Raw genomic sequence first — 20,927 nt, 5'->3', positions numbered from 1 at the left:
CTGCTGCCAACTCACCATCCACCAAGTTCTGGCCGAGATGTCGTAGCAGAGCTGCCATTTGATGGAGCCGTCGGAGGTTTTCCCTGCCATTATGCTGTCAGCAAGCTTCATCTGATGCTAACTCACGGGAGATAAGACACCTAATTGAGAAAACATTTGCACTGGCATGTTGGGCAACATGTAGCCCGGTCCATACCATATGGAATCATGGGTAAAAAAAAAAAAATCTCCTTGACAATGAACCAATCTCTCACAGACCCAGTGGCAAGGTGAAGTGGAGATGAAAAGTCATCTGCTCCTAGCACTGTCTTCTCCTCTCTCTCTCTCCCTCTCTCTCCCCCTCTCCCTCTCTCTCACTCACTTTTTTTTTTTTTTTTTTTAAATAAGAACCCACTGCTCAACATCAAAGAGAGGCGGTCAAAATTAGGGCTTCATCACTCAGATGATTTTGGTCTGCAAGGTTTTTCTTTTCTTTCCTCTTTTTTCTTTTTTAAGAAGAATAAAGAGATTTAATAGGACAAAGGCAGGTAGTGGACTGCGGAGGGAGATCGCCACAGGCTATTAGCCTAAAATTTCTGCTTGACAGATGGAACTGCTTAGAGACTATCATGCAATGTTTTGGGTGTTTTTTTTTTTTTTTAAGACTTTCAGTCTGATTCAGTATCTGTTTATATCGCAGCTACTTTTCTCATGTACGTGACCGGGGGGGGGTAAAAAAAAAAAACAACAGAAAAAAAACCTGAGCAAGATTGTGTCTTTCTTTCTATTTTCTTTCTGTCTTTCTTTCTATCATTCATAATTGTGCATATAATCGTTTAAGCAGTGAAAGGCAAACCAAAAGTATAAACTGCTCAAGTTTATTTCTTGATTTAGTGACAGATGCTTTCTGAAGGAATAAAATGCTCTTTCATTTTTCAGAGACGTTGAAGTTTTGGCTCTTTGTTCCTTCTTGATTTTAGATACTAGATCTTATTGTTTAAATGAATGACTTTTCATATGAAAGTTTAGATGGCTAAAGTGCTCCCTAAGAAATGAACCATTCCTTTCTTATTTTTTTTAAAATATGGTTTTGCAACCGTATTTTTAAAAACTGGTTTTTAATGTTATACTTCCTAATACCATCAAGGTGATAGCCACCAAAGCCTCACAGAGGTTTGCTTCTCCCTCCTGCAAAACTTCTTGCCAGCGTTCAAAATTTTTGTGAGGAATAGACAGATAACTTGGAAAAAGACAACTCCAAAACAGTTTTGAAAAGTTATGAGATCATGCTATTGTCCAATATTAAAATCCTTTCCCAGAAAACAAAGTAAAAGATAATCATACATTTTCCCATCTCCCATTTCTGCATCTTCTGATGCACTGTAAAACCAACAGAAGTATTACTTCCACGACAGCTGACTATTAAATAAGCAGTGAATGCTTTCCTTTTAAATCTGCCGGTTGTATCACACGGAGCGACAGTTGCTTGGCTATGACCACCACCGCTTAATAACAGGGCACTTCAGTCTATACAGTAGTGCCTTTCCTCAAGTGCTCGAAAAAACGAACTTCTGAACTGGCAAACAGACTCTCGCCAGGAATATTTCTTAGGTCTGTTGAGCTATAGCTGATAGAACTTGCTCACTCAGAAACAGCTACACTCTGCAAATCTTTTTGCAATTTGGACACAAAAGGAGAACGTATTAAGAATATCCACTCGATTTTAAACAATATCCATTTCTGTTTGTTTCAAAAAGGGGAGCTCGTGGGCGCACAATTCTTCGTTTGATTATTTTGTGTACAAACTACTATTTAACTATTTGGCTACAGCAAAATGATAATTTTAGGCTGCGTAGATTACAAAACTGTCATTCAGTACAGGACAGAACTAACTTTCATTGAGCTTCAACAATACCTTAAGATTTCTGTGATGTGTGAGATGATAAGCAAATGATTTAGGGTAAACAAACTGCTAATGTACCATGCAGGGGTTAGTCTTTGGTTTTGCCCCAGCCTTAACGATCTGTTTGGACTGCACAAAAAATACATTAGTGCCTGATCTATGCAACTACTTAGCATCTCAGTTTCCTTTTTTGCTCCAGATAGTAGGTACAATCCCACCACCAGTTACAGGAAACAGTCTGACTAGCATGGGAAGTGTTAAGTTTTAGTTTGCGACTGGGGGAAAAAAAAAAAAAGACACTGTGCCAGGAACTGTCCTTGCTCTGGCTGGCCAAAGCATTTATCGTATTCTATTACTCCAGGTTTGTTAATGCTACCTGTCCTTTCTGTGGCTTGCTGCTTACTGAAAAATACCTCCTTCCAAATAAATACCTCCCTCCAAATAATCATGCAAAACAAAGTAAAAAGCTTAAGTAACAACCAGCCTTCGAATCGGTGACAGATTCAATTTTATGCTGTGCTCTCTGCTCCTACCTCTCAAACCAAACAACTTACCCACCCTTCTTATTATTTATTTAGTATTTCATACCCAGTTGTGCTGCATGTCATTCCAGGCAAGTTCTGATAAATCTCTATTTGGTCTATAAGTTTTTTCATCATCTGATGTAGTTATAGACCTAGTGACAAACTTTCCCTTGATTGCTATATTAACCACTGCTTCGAGAGTACTTAGGTCTTCCTACACCAATACATGACTTTACTTCCCAATATTAATCATAAACACACCGAATAAATATTTTTTTAGATGAGCATACACTTTTCAGCTTATGAATGACAGAAGCATGAAACCATTTCCTTCCTGACAGTATAGTAGTTATGTGCAAAGAAATGCAGAGTGCTGTTGGTTAACAGCGTTTTAAATTCAGAACAATTAGGTGCAGTTAACTTTGCCATTGTTCTTTCTGATGCTGGGGATGGTGGGTTCTTACCCGTAGAGCAATTATTCCTTTCATAAGCGGCTGTTGTTAATAGCATTAAAACAAGATTAAATACAACATGTTAAATATTGCAATTATTGTGGAAAATAAAATTATTTGGTGAGCATAATGGGGAGCAAATCAAGCATTTAACATGATCCAGGAAATGCTACTCCAAACAATTGCATTTGTTTTATGCAATTTTTCCCCTTTGATTGCTGACAGATGCCGTTTTGGAAACAAACATCTAAGTAGTTTTCCTTCAATCAGGAAAAAAACCACACACCAGAAAATGGCTACATGTTTTGAATTTAACTCTTGTCAATCAGCATTCTGCACAACACTCCCTGTGAATAGTACTGGGACAAAACGATGCCTTCCAAAGACTAATAAGCCACAAAGATGTTTGCTTCTAAATCAGATCCGTTCCGAAGAAAGAAAAAGCCTTCATGCGGCATAGACATTTGTGCAGACACAGCTGCAAAATAAAAATGCTTGCAACATACGAGTGATATTTCAAGTTGGAAATAAGTTAGGTGTGTGCGTTTGTGGGCTACAGGAGAAGAGATTTGTTTCTGGACAGCTTTAGGCCTCAAGCAACGAGCTGAAGTACTTGCCAGTTGCTTCCTGACTTCCTGCTGGAGAAGTGGCCAAGTAGCCACTAATAATTTGCTTAATTGTTGAGCAGAGTTACCTGCCACAGCACAAGCAGTGCAAGCATGCCCCTCTATTTCCCCTTGGCAGCACGTTCACATGAGGATGTTGTTGCTATCAACCCTACAAAACCAGGAATGAATGCTAAAAAAGGCTAATAAAGTATATTAATTCAGATGACTATATCAAGCTGGCATTTTACAGTCTACTGGAAACTGAATGCATGAGAACATTAGAAATGCTGGCATAGCGGGTGGTTTCTCCAAATGTTGGCTTCTACTATTCATGTCGGTAAAAGAAATGTGGCAGAACGGTGTGCAGGTCCCAGTGCTAGACACATCTTTAGGATCTTAGTGCTCTCTACTAGATTATCTATTAATTGCATAGTATCCACTGCTCATTAACCCTTTCTTTATTCCTTTCACCTCCCCCTATTTCTCCATTTGCAATTGCTTAGAACCTTTTCACAGCTGATGGCAACAGTCTGATTTTATATCTGTTCCTAATTTGGGAGGCGTTTTCCTTGGGAAGCCTGAATTTAGATTAGTTACGAAGAGGATTTCCTTATCTCAAACAGCGACAATTAGTTCAAGTGACACGTGAGAGCAGGCAGTTGATTTTTGGACAGCCTCTGAACTTATGCAAAGTTGCTGACAACGAGTGTGTGTTCTAGCTTTTGGAAATCCTATAATCCTGGCTTCAATCAAGAGGATCTGCTGTTGCTGAAGGCGTAAACAAGGAGAGAAGCAGCATGTGACCACTGCTCCTGCACCTTCAAGGACTCCTGAGCCAAAACGAGTGCAACAGCAAAGCTTCTACTGGATACTCAAGAAGACACACAGATGCTGTATGATCTTGCTGAACCCAGAGAAAGAAGTCCCTTCCCCTCCACAGAAAAGTTGCCTTTGGACCCTGCATTTCCCACTGTAGCTCTGCTAAGTGTATTTCTCCCCACTCTCCTCTCACGCCTTTGATTTTCTTCTTGCCATCTGTATTCCCCTTTTGCCTCATCTGAAACAAGCATCAAGATCTTGTTTCTGACAGAACGGTCTGTCAATATGGAAACACACTGACATCACAGACAGTGCTGTGACTTCATGTCTGAAAGAAACAGGAGGAACAGATGAAAGGAGTGAAGGGGAAGAAATGACACACAAACATTTTTAAAAAATAAGTGAAAATTCTTCTCTATCAACCCAAAATGTAAAGGAACACAAACCAGATTTATTTTTAAGTCTAAATATAACCAACTATTTCATAATCTCTGACCATAACTCAGCACAACATTTCAAGATGCTCTTCACCCGAGTCAGGTACTCATCCCATCAGAGCACGCGCTTTGCTGGCTCAAGGCCTGTGTGACAGCCAGCACGACCTCTTGAGAAGGGCTAAACAGGGACTAATCTGGATAAAAGCTAATATCAAGCATAATGCTCATACCTGGGAGAAGTCTTTAGAGGGAAAGAAGGACTCCTGCCCTGGACCAGTCTAAAACACCTAAGTAAATGCAAATTCATAGAATTAAAAAAAAAGTATTCATCAAAACCACAAACTCAGTTTTGATGCAGCTGGATCCAAAATAGCATTGCTGCAGTGAGGTGGGGATACAAGACATACCCAGATAATATTCTTATTGAGAATGTGGGGGTGGACTATCACCTTGCTATTATTTTCTTCTTTTTTTTCCTAGAATGAAATATGAACAGAAGTGTCTAATCTTTATTTCTATTACTAAGGCTTTTTTGTATCAGAATTTGGGAGGAGTTAGAAGCCCCTCACTACCTTTGCTATTTGCAATATGTATTTTAGGTCTAACATCAGAGGGGATCCAGAAGATATTGTTTTCCTGCCATCTCCAGAGCCACTGCAAAACTCTAATAAGGAAATTCATAACTAGTAGGAGAGGAGCTCAAGAAAACGAAAAGGTTAATATATTCTAACTAGATGTTGGGTATAGAATGTCAGATCTGTCAAATTTCATTACAGTTTGCTGCTCAATGAAAAAGATTTGATTTCTTTTGCCACTGTCCTACTATGTTCAAGTCACACAGTGCCAGCAGCAACCAGCCAACGACCACAGGCTGGCACTGAGCGGGCCCGAGTGGGAAGCCAGCCGCAAGGACCATCTGTTTCCGATTTCTAGCGAAGCCAAGATGTGCAGTGAAGTGCATTCCATTCACCCAGCCAGCCTTCTCCCTGCTCAAGTTATTAGTGTTACAAGTGAAATTATCTTTTCCAAACAGCAGGGGAGCTATAATCCTTATGGAACAAGACTTTAAAAAAGGAGAAAAAAAAAAAAAAAAAAAAAAGAGGGGAAAAAAAAAAAAAAGGACAGAAAAACAGTCCCCCAACACCCACCCCCTGCAAAACATCTTTTGTTAAAGTTGTCGATGACGCTGTTTGTAAATTTAATTGCCATGTTCACGGGTTTTATAATTTTAAAGGATTTTTTATTAAGAACTATATCCTCTAAGGGAAGAATGTGTATGTCAGTTCACAGGATCTAATGTAATAAACCATTCAAATATATTTAGAGTATTATTTATGAATAAAGTTAAAAAGACAAGATGAATGCTCATTTAAGTCTCTCTAACATTGAGCGCCTTGAAAAACATCATAAGTTTTAAAGTATAATTTAAAGTGAGAATGCATAAACAGTGCTAATTACATGCTACTTACATTGTTTCAATATGTAATGCATATGTTTAACCTCTCAGAGAAAGGATTGGTCTTGGCACAGCAATTGTGGGGATTTAAGGGTATGCTAAACTGATAACTGTAGAATGAGCTCTGACATAGGATATTGGTCTCCTACTGTTACCTAAACGCCAGGTGAAACCAAAGGATTTATAGAAGGGCGGGTGGAAAGTGAGGGGGGGTTGGGGGGGGTGGGGAAGACAACACAATGAGGTGAAACTGAGAAGTTTATTTTCAAAAGGGGAAACATTTATCCTTTGACACCATTCCATTCCAGTGACTTTATTTCTAATATACCATGAGATTAATGATGTGGCTACTGTCACTGTGTCTGATGAACACTGGCAGAGCTATGGAACAGTTGCTCCCCCTACTATTATTGGACATATTTGTAAATTGGCATATATAAGACAAACTTGTTCTGTGTGCCAGCCAATTGGAAAAAAAATCTTTTTCAGGCGGACAGACTTTTTGTTTTCGTATTGAATTCTATGTCATGTACAGTTAGCTTAAAATTGGCTGATTTAAAAACTTGTTTAAATTAACAATGCTTTACAGTTTTCATGTCATGTAATAATCTCAATATGACTCTTATGTAAATCAACTGCAGATAATTAAGGAAGTAGATTATCATCATGAAACAGATTTCTGACATTCCGGAGGTGAGTCAATATTTAAGCCTTTGCTCAGGGAGGGCACAACTGCTGAATGTGGCGATAATCATTAACCACCCTATCCCCAAATGATTTATTCTTTCAAAAGTAATGCTATCATAAAAGAAAATACAGAATAGCTTGTACCATTAATTTTCTTAGTCCCTTTTAATTTGTTTTTATAGGTTTGAAATGATTGTCGTTAGTAGCTGATACCACACATAAAGAATAACTGTTGAGTCACCTGAAACCTAAGTACTAGATGAGCCCCTTCTTTGGGTTTTATCTTTTCTCAGCGTCTTCAGAGGTGCGACTGGACACTGATTATCTTTGCTCCAGGACATTATTGGAGCTATGGCTGAGCTGATATTAACACAAATGGTAACTGCATTCTAAATTTTCTGTCTGGGTATTCAGAAACATCTGCTATATCTGAATACATTGCCTATCTTCAAGATGTCCTGTTTTGCCATAAGTAAAATATATTTCAGGCTCTCTAGAGCTGTGAGAAACAACCTGCCTGGATCTCTCCATGCAAGGTAAAGTAGGAAGAGGGGTGTGGAAGGACACAAAGACTGCAAGTGGGAACTGTGGGATTGCTGCAGAGAGTTTCTGTACTTGAAGTCTACAGGGTATGGGCAGAAAGAGAAGCCAGCAGGTAAAAATCATAAAGCTCTGCACACTTCTATCATTAGCTTGGTTAGACATTGGAGGCTCAGTACTGGTTCTTACTGTATACATGACTGGGGTAGACACGTAGGCGAGTCTCGCATCCCTTCCTTTTGAGTTTGTAGGTAATGCCGTGGGACTGAGGACTTTTTTTGGATTCAAAGATTGCAGTGTCACAAGTGACAGGAAAATAATCTTTGAATCTATGGGTTTGAGTTTTACTTAGTATCCCAGCTTCTGATAAGGGTTTTCTGCAAGCGGCTCATAGTGGAAAAAAAGATCTTACTATTAATCAGGAGGGATAGACAAGTCCTCAAAGTCTCCCTGGAAACGGTTGTCTTGCCCAGGACCTACTGAGTCCAACAGTGCTGGTGGACTTTCAGGCAGCAGTGCTAAACCCGTGCCTTTTATCATCAATAGCTACATAAAAGACTGCAACTACTCCTTCCTAATGAGAGACTTCTGCAATGCTCTTTGCTTAGGGCTATTCTTGAGGAATTAGGAATCCAAGACAGATGTGGCAGTGACCATCATATTAATCTCAAAGACCAAATCCCTCAAAGCAAAGGAAATATGAACAATTAAAACAATAAATACACTGAATCATAGGAATTTCCAGTGCCCTCTGGACTAACTCTAGTTCTATACGTTAATTTGTAATTCTTGAGCCATGAATAAGTAAATCCTCTTTTGTTAGAGAACGAGATTAAAATGCTACTAATATTAAGACCACTCCTGTTTGCTGGCTCATATGTCTGTTTAAATGCCTGCCTATTTCTTTGCTTCACCTCTTGAGTGTCAAACTTGTCCTTTTGGTAATACCAGCTGAATAGCAGCCAGCATGCTCAACACTGTAGGTAAATACCTAGAGAAGTGCTTTGGGAAGGGCTGAGCTGCATGTAAGCAAGTTTTACAAGCCAGTCCGGTATAATCCAGTGAAGTGGCTCTGGATTATTGAACACTTTTACAGCAAGATAACACTCTGGTGACTCTAAACTATACTGACACTCTTGTGTATTTTATGCCACTGGACATCACATCATGGAAGAGAAATCAGAATGTAGTTTCTTCAAAACACATTACTATAAACATGTTTTTTTTTTCAGTTACCTGGTCATACAGACAAAGGAACTTTGGAGATGAAGTCTGTAGCACTTGTGTGGTTCCTTTTGTTTTTCAAAACAGGTTTTCAAAATCTGCAGGAGTTTTAGCTGATCAAAAAAACTAACCCACCCAGAAGGGAAACATTTCAGATAACCAAGTTGAAAAGTTTTTGTGAGTTTAGAACGAATGAAAACCTATAACTTCAGACTTTTGATAATCAAACCTGGTGCACTGCTAGCAAGGAGGAGGTTATGAAGAAGTTCTAACTCTTATTTTTTCTTGTATCCCCTGGACATTTCCATTAAAATTAGACCATACACCTATTGGAAACTTAATTCTTTATTGCCTTTATTCTGAAGTTCTGACTTCTTCCTTGTGATAAAGGACTTACTTTTGCAAAGGATAACTGACTGACAGATACTAAAACACTGGTGGACATTCTAGGATGCAGATTAAAAGATACAGATGAAGGGATTACACAGTGTACCTTGATGCATTGCAGTCTTTTTCTGGCACAGGGATCCACCATTAAGATGACACTTTCTGTCCATGAAGGCATTTTTGGAGGGGGACCAGGGCCAGGAATGTAACAAATAACTTGCACCCTAAGTTCAGCCTAATCATGACCCACCTCTGGCCAATGCTGACAACTTTTCAGAGTTGACTTGCCATTTTGAATGCCTGTGGGTAAAACTGAGGTGGTGACCCTTATGCTGCTACATTATCTGTCCCTCACAGGCTTTCTCGCAGCTTTGTGCTGGCAGGAGTTTGTATGAACCCAGAAATCAGTCCGGGTGCTGTGCTTTTATCTTCATAGATGTCAAGTAATGAATAACTATGAACTTGCCTCCATGCTTGGGATCAGACGTGCTCAGCACTGAAAAGCTCAGGAGCACTTTCAAAGTGTACTTTGAAGCCTACTTGGTAGGAGCAGCTGGAATGTATGTCTGCGTTACCAGCAAGCTGCTCTGATACTGCGAGCAAAAACACGAGCTGAGTCACAGTAGAAGACAATGCTGCTGACAAAATGTTTTAAACTGCAAACTAAAACAACAATGGGATTATTTATGGACTGCAACTCGTATTTTAATGTCAATAAATGTACTGGATAAATTCCCCTTCATTAGCTGAAAACCTCAGAAGGAAACAGAAATATTCTGGTAAACCACAAGCTTGTTCTTAGCAAATACATGGCTACATTTCCACTGCAGAGGCATATCCAGACTGTGTCTTCACTGGGACAATAAATCTCTGGGAGTGAAAAACAGAGCCTATAAAAACAAGACCTACAAAGTAAGAGTGCGTGACACATGGCCCCCAAGGCTCCAGAGGATGACATTGGAAAGTACTGAGAGTAGCTCTTCTTTCTTTCTTTCTTTCTGTTTATGAATGGAAAACATGTTTTCTGAGATCTACCATTCAACTCCAACCAAATTGCTGGAATGAGTCCCCTTCACTATGGGAGGTGTTTGCTCTCTTATCTTCTAGGCTGCAGACATCCCAGAAAGAGCAAGTTGGTTTGACTGCTGTGTGCAGCAAAACCCAAACAAACAAACCACACACACACACACAAAAAAAAAAAAAAAAAAAAAAAAAGCAGAGAAAAGTGTGTTACACCTCCCTGATTTCTGAGATGAAGAAGGAGCAAGTCTTCCCTTGTAATAGTTGGGTCCATAGATATTATGCATCACTCCACATGATAAGCTGAATGCAGGGTGCTCTAGTGCTTCCCCATCCTACCTCCTGGCACCTTGCTACTGCTAGAGGCTTCGTGGGGAGAAAGAGAGGACCCAGAGTTGCCACTGGGGCTCTCTCATTACAGGATAAACTCCATCAGACCAACAGTGGTCAGATTCTGATTCCTTGAGACCGATTTTCAAAGGCATAACATCTTGACAAATAATACTGATGTCTCCTTATGTTTCTAGAGGGAATAGCTTCATCTCAGGATGGAAAATCGAGACATCATGGTTGCAGATTGCTTTTTCCTTCTGCTCCTCAGCACTAATCTGTCTTTACTTTGTCTTTCTAAATCTGTGGTTCTATATCTTACCCTGCACCTAATGGCTTCCAAGGTATTTCCAAATTGAAAATGTGGTACTCTCTTATCTGTGTAGTGTTTTGTTTATTTATAGCATGACACTAATGACACTTTGAATTTGCTTCAGAGTACTTTTCTTATTGTTGAGACAAGACACAAGACACAACTGTGTCTGGGTCTAAGTACATTCTTAACCCCATTCAATTTATTTCAGATGCTGAGTCCTCAGGAAGGGGGACTGATGACTAATAAATCAGGTGTTTCTTCCTTCAGTGTAAGTCACCTACTGGGATCAACAAAAAGCAGAAGATAAAAGTTCTCTTGTTTACATGAGATAACACAAATAGTTACATGTAGTTGGCAAGAGCATATTTCAAGCCCTACACTTAGCATACAGACTAAGCTGATCAAGAATACCTTGTATTTGAGCAAGACTAGAAAACTATTTGCTAAGAAGAGAATACAAGGAGAAGAATATGGCTTACACTGGAAGGTAGAACAGAGCACTCAAGTCTGTCCTCATCAGCTTTCTGTCAAGCCTCTGGGTCAGGCTCTATATAGGAATATTCACATTTCAGAAATCCCAGACTTCTTGCAATCTGACAACTATGAACCTAATTCTCAGTTAAGCAGAGACCAGTGCAGATGTCTGGGGATGGTGCTGGAGCTTTGGGACACTCTCCTGCCTGCATCACCTTCCCTTTCTCCCAGCCTGAGCCGGGTCACTGTTGTGTTCTCAACCATCTTAAGGCAATGCAAAACCTGTCACAAGACCAGTTTATTTTTCACTGGATAAAAAGTATCCTCACACTCTCTGTAGACAACAGATACTTGAAGAAGCCCTAAACAGAATGCAGAGAGATGCAAGTATACTCACATGTAAATGTTTACTCAAAATGTTCCAATAAAAATTTTAGAATATAAATCTCAGTAAAAAAAAAAAGAGATTAACTTGGCTGACAGCTGTGGACAAGTTAATCGAGATCATGTTTTGTTTCCCCTCCTCTGACAAAATGTCACCTAGGCTGTCGACTAAAACCTGTTTTTTCACTCATTTTTTTCAAGATTATTTGCCTACACATTAGCTAGACAGTCTTGCTTCTGGGCACTTACCAGGACCAGAGCTTTTATGATCGGAATATGAGGATTCAACGCAAATAATTGGCACAACATTATGTTAAGATGAGAGATGCCTACAAATTACAGACACTTTTCAGTAACAGGGCAGATCCTGACTCTTGAAAGTGAAATAGCCATCACAGGAAGCAGAGGGAGAATGGTTTATCAAAGGACAGGAAAAAACATCAGCAGACTAGTGCAAGTTTGCAGGTTTCTCTGATGTAACTAAAATAATTATGTTTCTATAACTAAAGGGAAGCTTGTTGCAAGTATTACAGTAAGATCATTCCTTCTAAGGCTACCCTGTCACAAAAAGGTTACCGATACCTGGCACACATTAGATATATTTGCTTTCACATGTAAATTTACAGGCACGTATCCATGGTCTTTATTCAGAAGTTTATGTAAACCTTATACTGAGTCAGGCTTCCAAACCTACAGTACCTCAGTATGTTCTAAATGAGGCAGAACGAGTTCTTTTGCCCCTCATTCTGTCTGTGTAGAAATGTAGAGCAGCACCTTTATGCACACACACATTCTCTCAGAAATGGCTATTATATTGCCTAGCGTGCCTTTTAAAAAAAAAAAAAAAAAAAAAAGAAAAAGCAAAACATAGAATCAGGTTCCTTCTTGTAATTGCTTCACCTGAGAATATATTGATCACCTTCCTAAAGGGAAACAGCATTAGCCAGAGCTTGTTTGTGTTTGTGCTAGAAGTCCAGGGCTCCAGTGGATAATCCAACAGATTATTCCACAGTGGATTAACCCAGACAATACTTATCAAAAATGTCACACCACAAATATGAGCCAAGAATACGTTACTGGGAAAGCTGCCTGAAACAATGTAAAATTAGAGAAAATGGGAAAGTATTATGTATCAAACAATGCAAAACACTTGCATGGTCTGTGAACATACATTGCTATAACTGCCTTTATATTAAGTTAAACCAAGTGAAAAAAACGCCAAACACCTAAACTCTGTTACCCTCCAGTCTTTTATCAGATTGCGTTATACTGACAACTCCACAGGGCCTCAGTGGGCCTGGACTCACATTCTCCATTCATACCTCTGCCAATATCTCACTGACAGCAGTAGCAGGTTGCCGTCTTCCCTGGGGATGAATACGAAGGGACGGGGCATTTGCAATTCCCGTCCTTTCACCTCCATACATCCCCTTGTCCTACCCTTTCTGCACTTCACTATTTTTCAGGCCTGCAGTCATCAGTTCCTCCAAGTCTGGATCACTTTGCCTGGCAGTCTCAGTAGCAACACAAATTTATCCCATAGGTATTCCCATTCCTCCAGATATCCAAGCTTCTGCTCAACCTCCCTTGCTCCATGACTCCAGTCTCTTTGCGTTCTCAATTATTTCTGGTTTCTTTTTTTTCCCTCACTTCATTCTATTACTCCCTTGCTCTGCCCCACTCTAGTCCTCTGGTCATCCCCTGTCTAGCTCCTGTGACCCTCCAATCTAACCCAGTTAGCTTTCTCCTTGTGTTGCTTCCAGGTCTGCTCCCCCGAAGGGGCAGAATAGAAATTCTTGGTGAGAGCCGCCACTGCTGCTGAATCCAGGGATGCAACTTAGTGAAAGAGAAACTCTGAGTTTACGTAAAAAGAGAGCCTTGAGAACACATCGATTCACCCCAGGCTTTAGACAGCAGTTCCATTTGTGCCCTACACACACAGAAAAGTCACATACACCCTCTGCTTTGAAACTCACCTCTGTGGCAATCTGAAAGTCAGAAAATGCTTGATTCATCCCACTTAATTGGGACCACATAATACAAAGATATATAGAGACAAATATGGAAAGCTGAATGTGTTCACCAACCTCTGTGCCGTTCACATTCTAACAACACAGATTATTTGGGGTAGGGATCTCATTAACTCTACACTGCACCTAACACAAATAGGCCATGAATGTGGATTTGGTTTCTGGACAGCTTCATACTATAAATAATTTTTATGCTAAACAAATACCTACAGAAAAGATACTGGTAAAATCCAACCTGTTCTAAGATTTAGTAACAAACGTACTATTTGGTGCATAATAGGCAATTCATTTTGCTATGCATTTACTCTATTTAAAACATAAAACACTTAAGGATATTTGGAGTATGCAAGACTATTATAAAATCAATTTCTATTCTGGTTTATAGCCCAACCACTTAAAGTCTTAATTTGCTACAATTCACTTTCTTATATTCAGACTCGTTAAAGTGCGACTGGCTGCTCCTGAGCTCTGATCATATGCTTCTTAGAGCTAAACTATTTAATTATTTTCTACCACACCCACTGTCTCCACTTGCTTATTGCCTACATTTACACATTTACAGCATCAGTTCAGGTTGTTTGCACTTGCTTGAGAACCTGCTGCCTCTTTTTCTGAGGTTTGAAGGAGGGAGACTTTGGTTTCACAGAGTGATATCCCATTACACTTTACAAATAAACAAACAGCAGAGTAACTGGCAGGAAGTCATGCCCCTCTGGTGAGCAGGGCTCCGTCTCAGCAGAGGGCAAATGAGGCAGCATCATTTTCACTCCAGCACAAAGTATCTATTCTTGACTACTTGACCAAAGGAAGCAAAAGCAGAGGGACGACTAGCAAAGCACATCTGCAGGGCTGTATTTCACAGGAAGTAACGCAGCTCCTCTGCAGATAAGTTTCACTGAAGAACAAAGACTGATTTTGTTCAGTGCTTCAAGAATGATGCATTGAACCTGGACCTAGCTTTTCAGTCCCTGAAAACAAGGCTTAGAGTGAAACCCAATTTCTCCCTCACCCTTGTTCAAATTAGCTGCATGATTTTCAAATTAGCCCTATATTTACCAAATGAAGAAAGCTTAAAAGACACCCGCTAACCTCCAACTAGCTTTACGTGTTTTATTTATTGATTTTGCAGACTACACACAAGTTAGTGCATCTGAGATAAATGTCAGAGCAACAATAGCTAAACCAGTTACGTGAAACTTAGCCTCCAGTGCTGAGCTGCCTTAAAGCTTAAGAAACAAAATACTTATGACCAAAACCAAGACAAATGCTGTAATAATACATTAGCAGGCAGTATTGTCAGTGATTGCAAACATGTTTTGAGCTTACATATTTCATGTATATCGTAACCTCAGAGACATACTACCCACTACAATTGCTTTTCCAGCACCTTCAACATTTAACATGAGATAATGAGGTGTGTTTTTGAATGATACAAGCAGCATTAGATGTAGCATGAGCCAAAAACATCATCATATTAAAAGCAAATAGCAGAGCAGATTACCTCTTGCCCTCTCTTTTAGCTTGAGCAGCATATTCCAATAAGTGCAGGAGAGACACTGTCAAGTACTTTTTTATAGTTTAATTTTCTATTTTTTAATCTCCATTGCTTGCAATGCCCTTGCCCTCTTTAAAAGCTACAGAATAAAATTCCTTTCTCTATCAATTTTGTACCTTCTCTCTCAGCAAAGAATGACTGGGGATTTTTTTTTTTTTTAAAAAGAGCTCAAAACTTCAGCCCTTCTCTAGAGAAGAATTAGAGATAAAGGTTAAAGATAAGAAGTTTTTATCAAATTTTAAAGGAACCAATAAGTTCAAAGGAAGGTCATTTGTCCTACTCCTAACGATTGCTCATTTCCACTGTGCCCAGCTCTGTAAAAATAGTGGAGCATTTTATGGCAAACTATAGCTAACAGTAAGTGCAGCCTTGGAGATACTTGCTTTTTTAAGGAGGACAGTAGGGTCTCTTCTCAAAATATTTTTTTGGCATTTTGAGAGCAGAAGTTATGAAATGTGATGACAACAAGGTAACAGTGGTCTGGGGGAGGTCCCTGGATTCAAGCAATATCACTACAGTAGCTTGGTGACGCGTGTTCTAAGAATTCCCCTTGGTGGCTGTCTGATCTGGAATTGGACTGACTGGAAGGCAAACACTGTTTGTACTGGCTCGGGACTCAGGGACTGGGAGCCATGTGGGGCAGACAGGATCACCTGGGAAGGTAGGCTGAAGCCTATATATTTACTCTGGCTTGGCAGTCCAGAGCTGGAAGTTATCTTGGTGAAGGAGAAAATATCCAGACCCCCTGAATTTATAGATAGGTAGCCTCTGATTTTTTTATCCTAACTGCAGTGGAGAAACTGTCTCTTGATGGTTATTGATAGAAATTTTCCTTCAGTTTCAGGACTGATAAGGTTATTATTTCTTTTGTAACAAAATGATATTTCTGCAGACCATTATTTAAGTATTTTGCCCTTGGTATGTGCTGTACATCACATATGAGTGCTTCTTATGATTTAGCATATTGTTTAGACATCACATTCACAATGTTGTACATTTCTGTACATAACGTATAATTTGCATTAGCTGTGGGACTAAATTTTATTTAATCACTTTCTCCCCTCATGTATTGCAACTCTGTTTCTTGTGGTACTGTTTCTTTTACAAAGACCTCATCTCCCCAGTTCCCTTCCAGTCAGTACAAGCAATCCAAGGGTTAATTTGATAGCATCACACCTAGTGATTACTCTCTAATAATCCTTGCACCCTTTTGTTACAGTAGGCGTTTGGGTCAGCAGATGCCATAGTGGCAGTGAGAAAAAGCTTTGCCTGCATCTTTTCTAGGCTTCCCTGTAATCTTCACTAAACTTCCCTCTTTTATCCTTTTCTTTAGGGATACACAGGGAAGCAGCCCAGCTCTCTAATATACTGAACAACATCAACCCTTAGGCTAGTTTCTCCAGCCCAGCCTCTGATAGATTTAAAATGAATAATGAAAGAATCAGAGACTAATTCACAGCATAACTAACAACTCCATTACAACAAACAAACCTCAACCGGCCACTGAAGTTACTCTTTTGCTAAAGGAATAGACAACTGCTATTCAAGTAAAATTAGCACATCACCTAGAGAAAACCATTTCATAAAGCAGTACGTTTCAACCTTTGGGTTGTGGTTTACAGTAAGTTCTTCAGTTGCTATGTTTTTTTCTGCACGCTTCTGTGTAATGAATCTACTGCACAAATATGAAACTTAGGCATCCACTCCAATGCATAGAAGCAATCAACATAGGAAAACAGACATAACTAAACTTTCAAAAGTTGGTCTTGTTTTTAGTTGGTTGCAGCAGGTGGAGATGCCAACACTGGACAAGATGGTTTTGGAAGCAAGATCAAGTGCTTCCTCACTTAAAAAAGGAAAGAAACAGTCCAAAAAGGATTTGAAGATTTAAAGAGACTAAAGCAGAAGTTGTAAATCAAACCAATGGGATTTCCAGATAGGACACGATCAGTAGAGAAAGGCTCACCACTGAGTATTTAGTACTGCAACTACTTCAGTGTGTTTTTCCTGTGGTATTTCCTGAGAGAGAGTATTCGAGATGGGATCCATCTGTGGGAAGTTAGAGCAGGGAGAGATTTGGATTTTAATGGGGCTGGGGGTCTGCACATCTGCCACAGCATCAGCTGATACATGGGTGTAGTGTGTGCTACGGTGCCAGCTGATGCTACTGAAGGCAGAGGCTAAGCACAATGACAAGACGTGTCCTCTGCAGGGACATCCTTCTTTAATTACTCTGCTTGCGGCCTCCTGCTCCTTTTCCACCTTGCTTTCCTCTCTGGAACACAAAAGAGGAGGGGAGGGGAATAGCAACTGGCTGTCAACTGACTCTGGAGGGAAATTAGATGGAGAATCCCCTCTGAGATGGTACTTCCTGATCTGCTCTCTGATCAGTACATTGGCCTAAGCAAAGCTGCTGCCTCCTGCTCCTCCTTCTCCCCCTCTGAAGTCCCCTGACAGCCATACTGCTATGGATACTCAGTCAGTCCAGCAGCAGCCTGAAGCCAGGAGGTGAAAAAAATGACTCCCACTCGCTACAGAAGACACAGTTGTGAGAGGGCATGTGCTTTTGGACAGGGAGCTGCTATGAAATGCACTGGAGGCAACTGGGGATGCATCCTTTCCTCTCCCCAGGTATCCCCCAAACAGTCCAAAAGTTTGCCGTTTGAAAAGCTATGCAAAGCAGAATGTAATTTATTGTGTCCAGCAATAAACAAAATATTAAGTGCATTTTTAATGCTGTAAAACCTTTTAAAAGACTTTTAAACCTTTCACTGTGGGACACAATTAAACCTGTTTTGCTATCCGCAGCAGGCCTGGCCTCCAAACACATAATTAAGCAGTCACAAATTGCAAAATTGGTTTGTTTGGTTCCTGCACTACGCAAATACTGATAAAAGCTTTCTCATTTGTCAGTTATTGCACTGTAATTGACAGGCTATGGGCAACACAATAACGTGAGTTTGGAGCTTGAAGACTACATCCATGTCTTCCTATGATTTCCCAAGACTGAGTATTTTACTCAGAATGTTCTCTTTGGTTTCAGTGGCTTCATGCACTCAGGTAATGTAGCGGCTACGACTTGAAATAGATTTAAAACTTGTTAAGCATAAAGGATCTTTTTCTTTCTTTATGAGGCAGAGAGTTATGATTTCCTGTAGCTAATTATACCATCTCTAACCACTGGAAGGATTCATAAGCACCAGCATATGCAGAGTGACTGGCTACATTTTGCAGCTCAATTCTTATAAACACAGATATGTGTCCTGGAGACCAGAAACACCATACGCTCTAGGAAGCAAGTGTTGGGGCTTCTGCACCATGTCACATACTTCTCTGATTCCTCAGACTATCCAGTGCACTGAATATCCAAAGCTTTTACACATAAGCAAGAAATATACTATTATGCGTACCTTGTACCCAGGAGAATTTTTTATTCAGTGCTAATGTGTAATCTGTAAAAATAAATAAATGCATAAGACCGTGCGTAAATCATTTAAGCATGTTCTCTTCAAGATTTCCAGCTTTTTGGTGCTACCGATCGGCCAGAGAATATTTCTAGCACAATTGTTATTGCTGGAACTTCAATTCTTTGTGGAAAAACCTAGACAAGGATGAAAACAGAACAGCATCAGAAATACCTGAGGAAAGAAAAGAATTTAAGGAGACTGACATTCTTTCACAGGTTTTCCAAACTATTATCTAGCAGCAAGTTAATGCTTAAGGTCCCACAGGACAGTTCAAAATACCTGGAAAGATTATCACTTGCTGTTAAACATATCAGCTAAACCGAAGCTTTTAAATCCCAACTCTGAACAAGGGTCTACGTAAAACATCAAAATCCTTGGAGGTTCACCAGAAAGAACATAAGGAAGATACAATACTTCTATGTGCTTTTGTGGGTGATTAGAGCAGACTGTGGTTCCCCCTACAAGAGCAGAGAGCCTGTTCACAATCTGGATTTGTACTTCGTTTCCATCAGGTTTTCTGATGTGCCAAAGACCAAAGGTCCAGACTAATTTCTGGAAAGAGGAAACATCTCTGCTTTGAATATCCTGTGCCAGGGTGTTTTGCCAGCACTTAGCTCATGAAGTTTAAGGAAAGAGAACTTGGGCAGCAAATGAAACTGCTTGAGGAAGCAAGCAGTGGGACTCTGCACTACAGGGTACTCCAGAGGCTACAAGTCTGATTAGTTCAGAAGGTTACTGAGGATAGTATTTGCTAATAATATTAGTTAATATTTGCTCTTTAGAATCAGGCTCCCCTCAATCTAAATTCTTCATCCTTTCCTGTGCATTGCCTCTATACATTAAAGACAGATGGGTAGCTTGCGTTGCTTAGTCAAAAATGAAATAGCTTTGCTGTTTAAAGGCCAAAGTCAATTCTACTTCCACCTCTATGGATAGAAGGTTGCACTTTCAAGAGCAGTCAAAGTTAGACTTTGGTTATACCTATACAAAATGATTGTCTTATGGGAGGTGGTTTGGATGTATGCTGGTGTAAGCTAAATTTAGCCCCTGAAATTGATGTTTCAGGGATTTTAATGAAGTGATAATTTTATAAGGCTTAAAATAGAATTGGAAAACACTAACAACCTCCTACCCAGTTTTTCTAATATGTAGGTTAGTGTGTCTGTTCCTTCAGTTACTTTGTGCTTTAAATTATTGGCATTAGACTTCTGTGGTTTTGGCAGCCATAGTCAGTTTCCTTTAATTAACAAAAAATGAAGAAGAATTTCTGTGCATTTAAATACAAATCAATATGGACAACATTATACCAGCTTTATCCGCAGAGAAATGTAGACAACTTTTTTGCATCCAGGCTGATTCTGCTGCAGAAGCATTGCTCGATGTAGTGTAATCCGGACACCTTTGATAAACCCACAGTATTTGTTCAGCTGAGCTACAGCACACTGGAGCTAAAAACGGACCACAATGCACAAGCAAGATTGTCAAGGTGTTCTTGGCACAGGCACAACTGAATCAGTGTTGCAGCAGTGCAAGCACTCTGCTGTCATACCAAGCATTGTGTCATCATTTCCATATAAGCTTTTATTTTCAGGGCACCATGTTGACTTGAATGAAGAAACTCACTCTTCAGTGAGTGCTGGCAGTTGGAGTTACGCAGTTTGTCTGCATAAACAGAAACACCTTCACATCTGAGCTTGTAACTATTGCACTACTACATGTTGTTCTCAGAAGCTACAAACTACATGCTGCTCGCTAATCACAAGTAAAGGTCACTCTAGCCTTTCATTGACATCATTAGTTTAAAATAACTAAATTAAGTGTTTTTACAGGTTCTGGATCTAATCAAGGAACAAGAAGACTGTTAACAGAAGCTTCGAAATGTCTGACAAAAAAGCTTCAAGGCCTTACTCTGCTACTACTTTGTACTTGCAAGTGCATTTGCAATCAGGTAACACCTTGGTTGTCTGTATCAGCATTTACAGGACCTTGAAACCAGCATGTCTCTGCCTCCAAACATTCCTCATAGAGCAAGAGTCCTGGAATCCTAAAAGATCCTCTTTTAAACAGTGTCGTTTTATCCAGCTTCATCTTTATGGGAGAGAGTGGTGGTGGGGCACATCTAGACTTTTCTGTGCTCTGAGCAAAAGTTAAATGCTGCAAGAAGATACAGCTGAGCTGCTTTGCCTGCCTCCTTCCTGCCTCTGTAGTGTACAGGAATTGGACTGTGGGCAGCACACTCAGCAGGCAACACCAATCTTTGTTTTCCCTGTCAGCCCCAGTTTATCTTTTTAATGCTCTGTAGTTGTGAGCAAGGTGGGAGGTGCGAGGTGGAGAC

At 39.9% G+C, this 20,927-nt stretch overlaps 1 protein-coding gene across 10 annotated transcripts in view; it reads right to left on the bottom strand.

The window, feature by feature from the left end:
* Nucleotides 1-333, bottom strand: part of NFIA (nuclear factor I A) — a 359,836-nt gene extending 359,503 nt beyond the window's left edge. For 2 of the 10 annotated variants that reach the window (XM_055815814.1, XM_027792642.2), the window contains exon 1: nucleotides 16-333. In XM_055815814.1, the coding sequence (XP_055671789.1) occupies nucleotides 16-111 (96 nt within the window). In that variant the 5' untranslated portion in view covers nucleotides 112-333. The remainder of the gene's footprint in view (nucleotides 1-15) is intronic. The other 8 variants (XM_027792640.2, XM_055815809.1, XM_055815808.1 and 5 more) reach the window with 7 other exon arrangements.
* Nucleotides 334-20,927: the final 20,594 nt, after the last annotated feature.

The sequence above is a fragment of the Falco peregrinus genome, chromosome 10 (assembly GCF_023634155.1).
Source record: "Falco peregrinus isolate bFalPer1 chromosome 10, bFalPer1.pri, whole genome shotgun sequence".
Classification (NCBI taxonomy): Eukaryota; Metazoa; Chordata; class Aves; order Falconiformes; family Falconidae; genus Falco; species Falco peregrinus.
The sequence above is the reverse complement of the archived record's forward strand: the minus strand, read 5'-3'. Positions and strand labels throughout refer to the sequence as shown.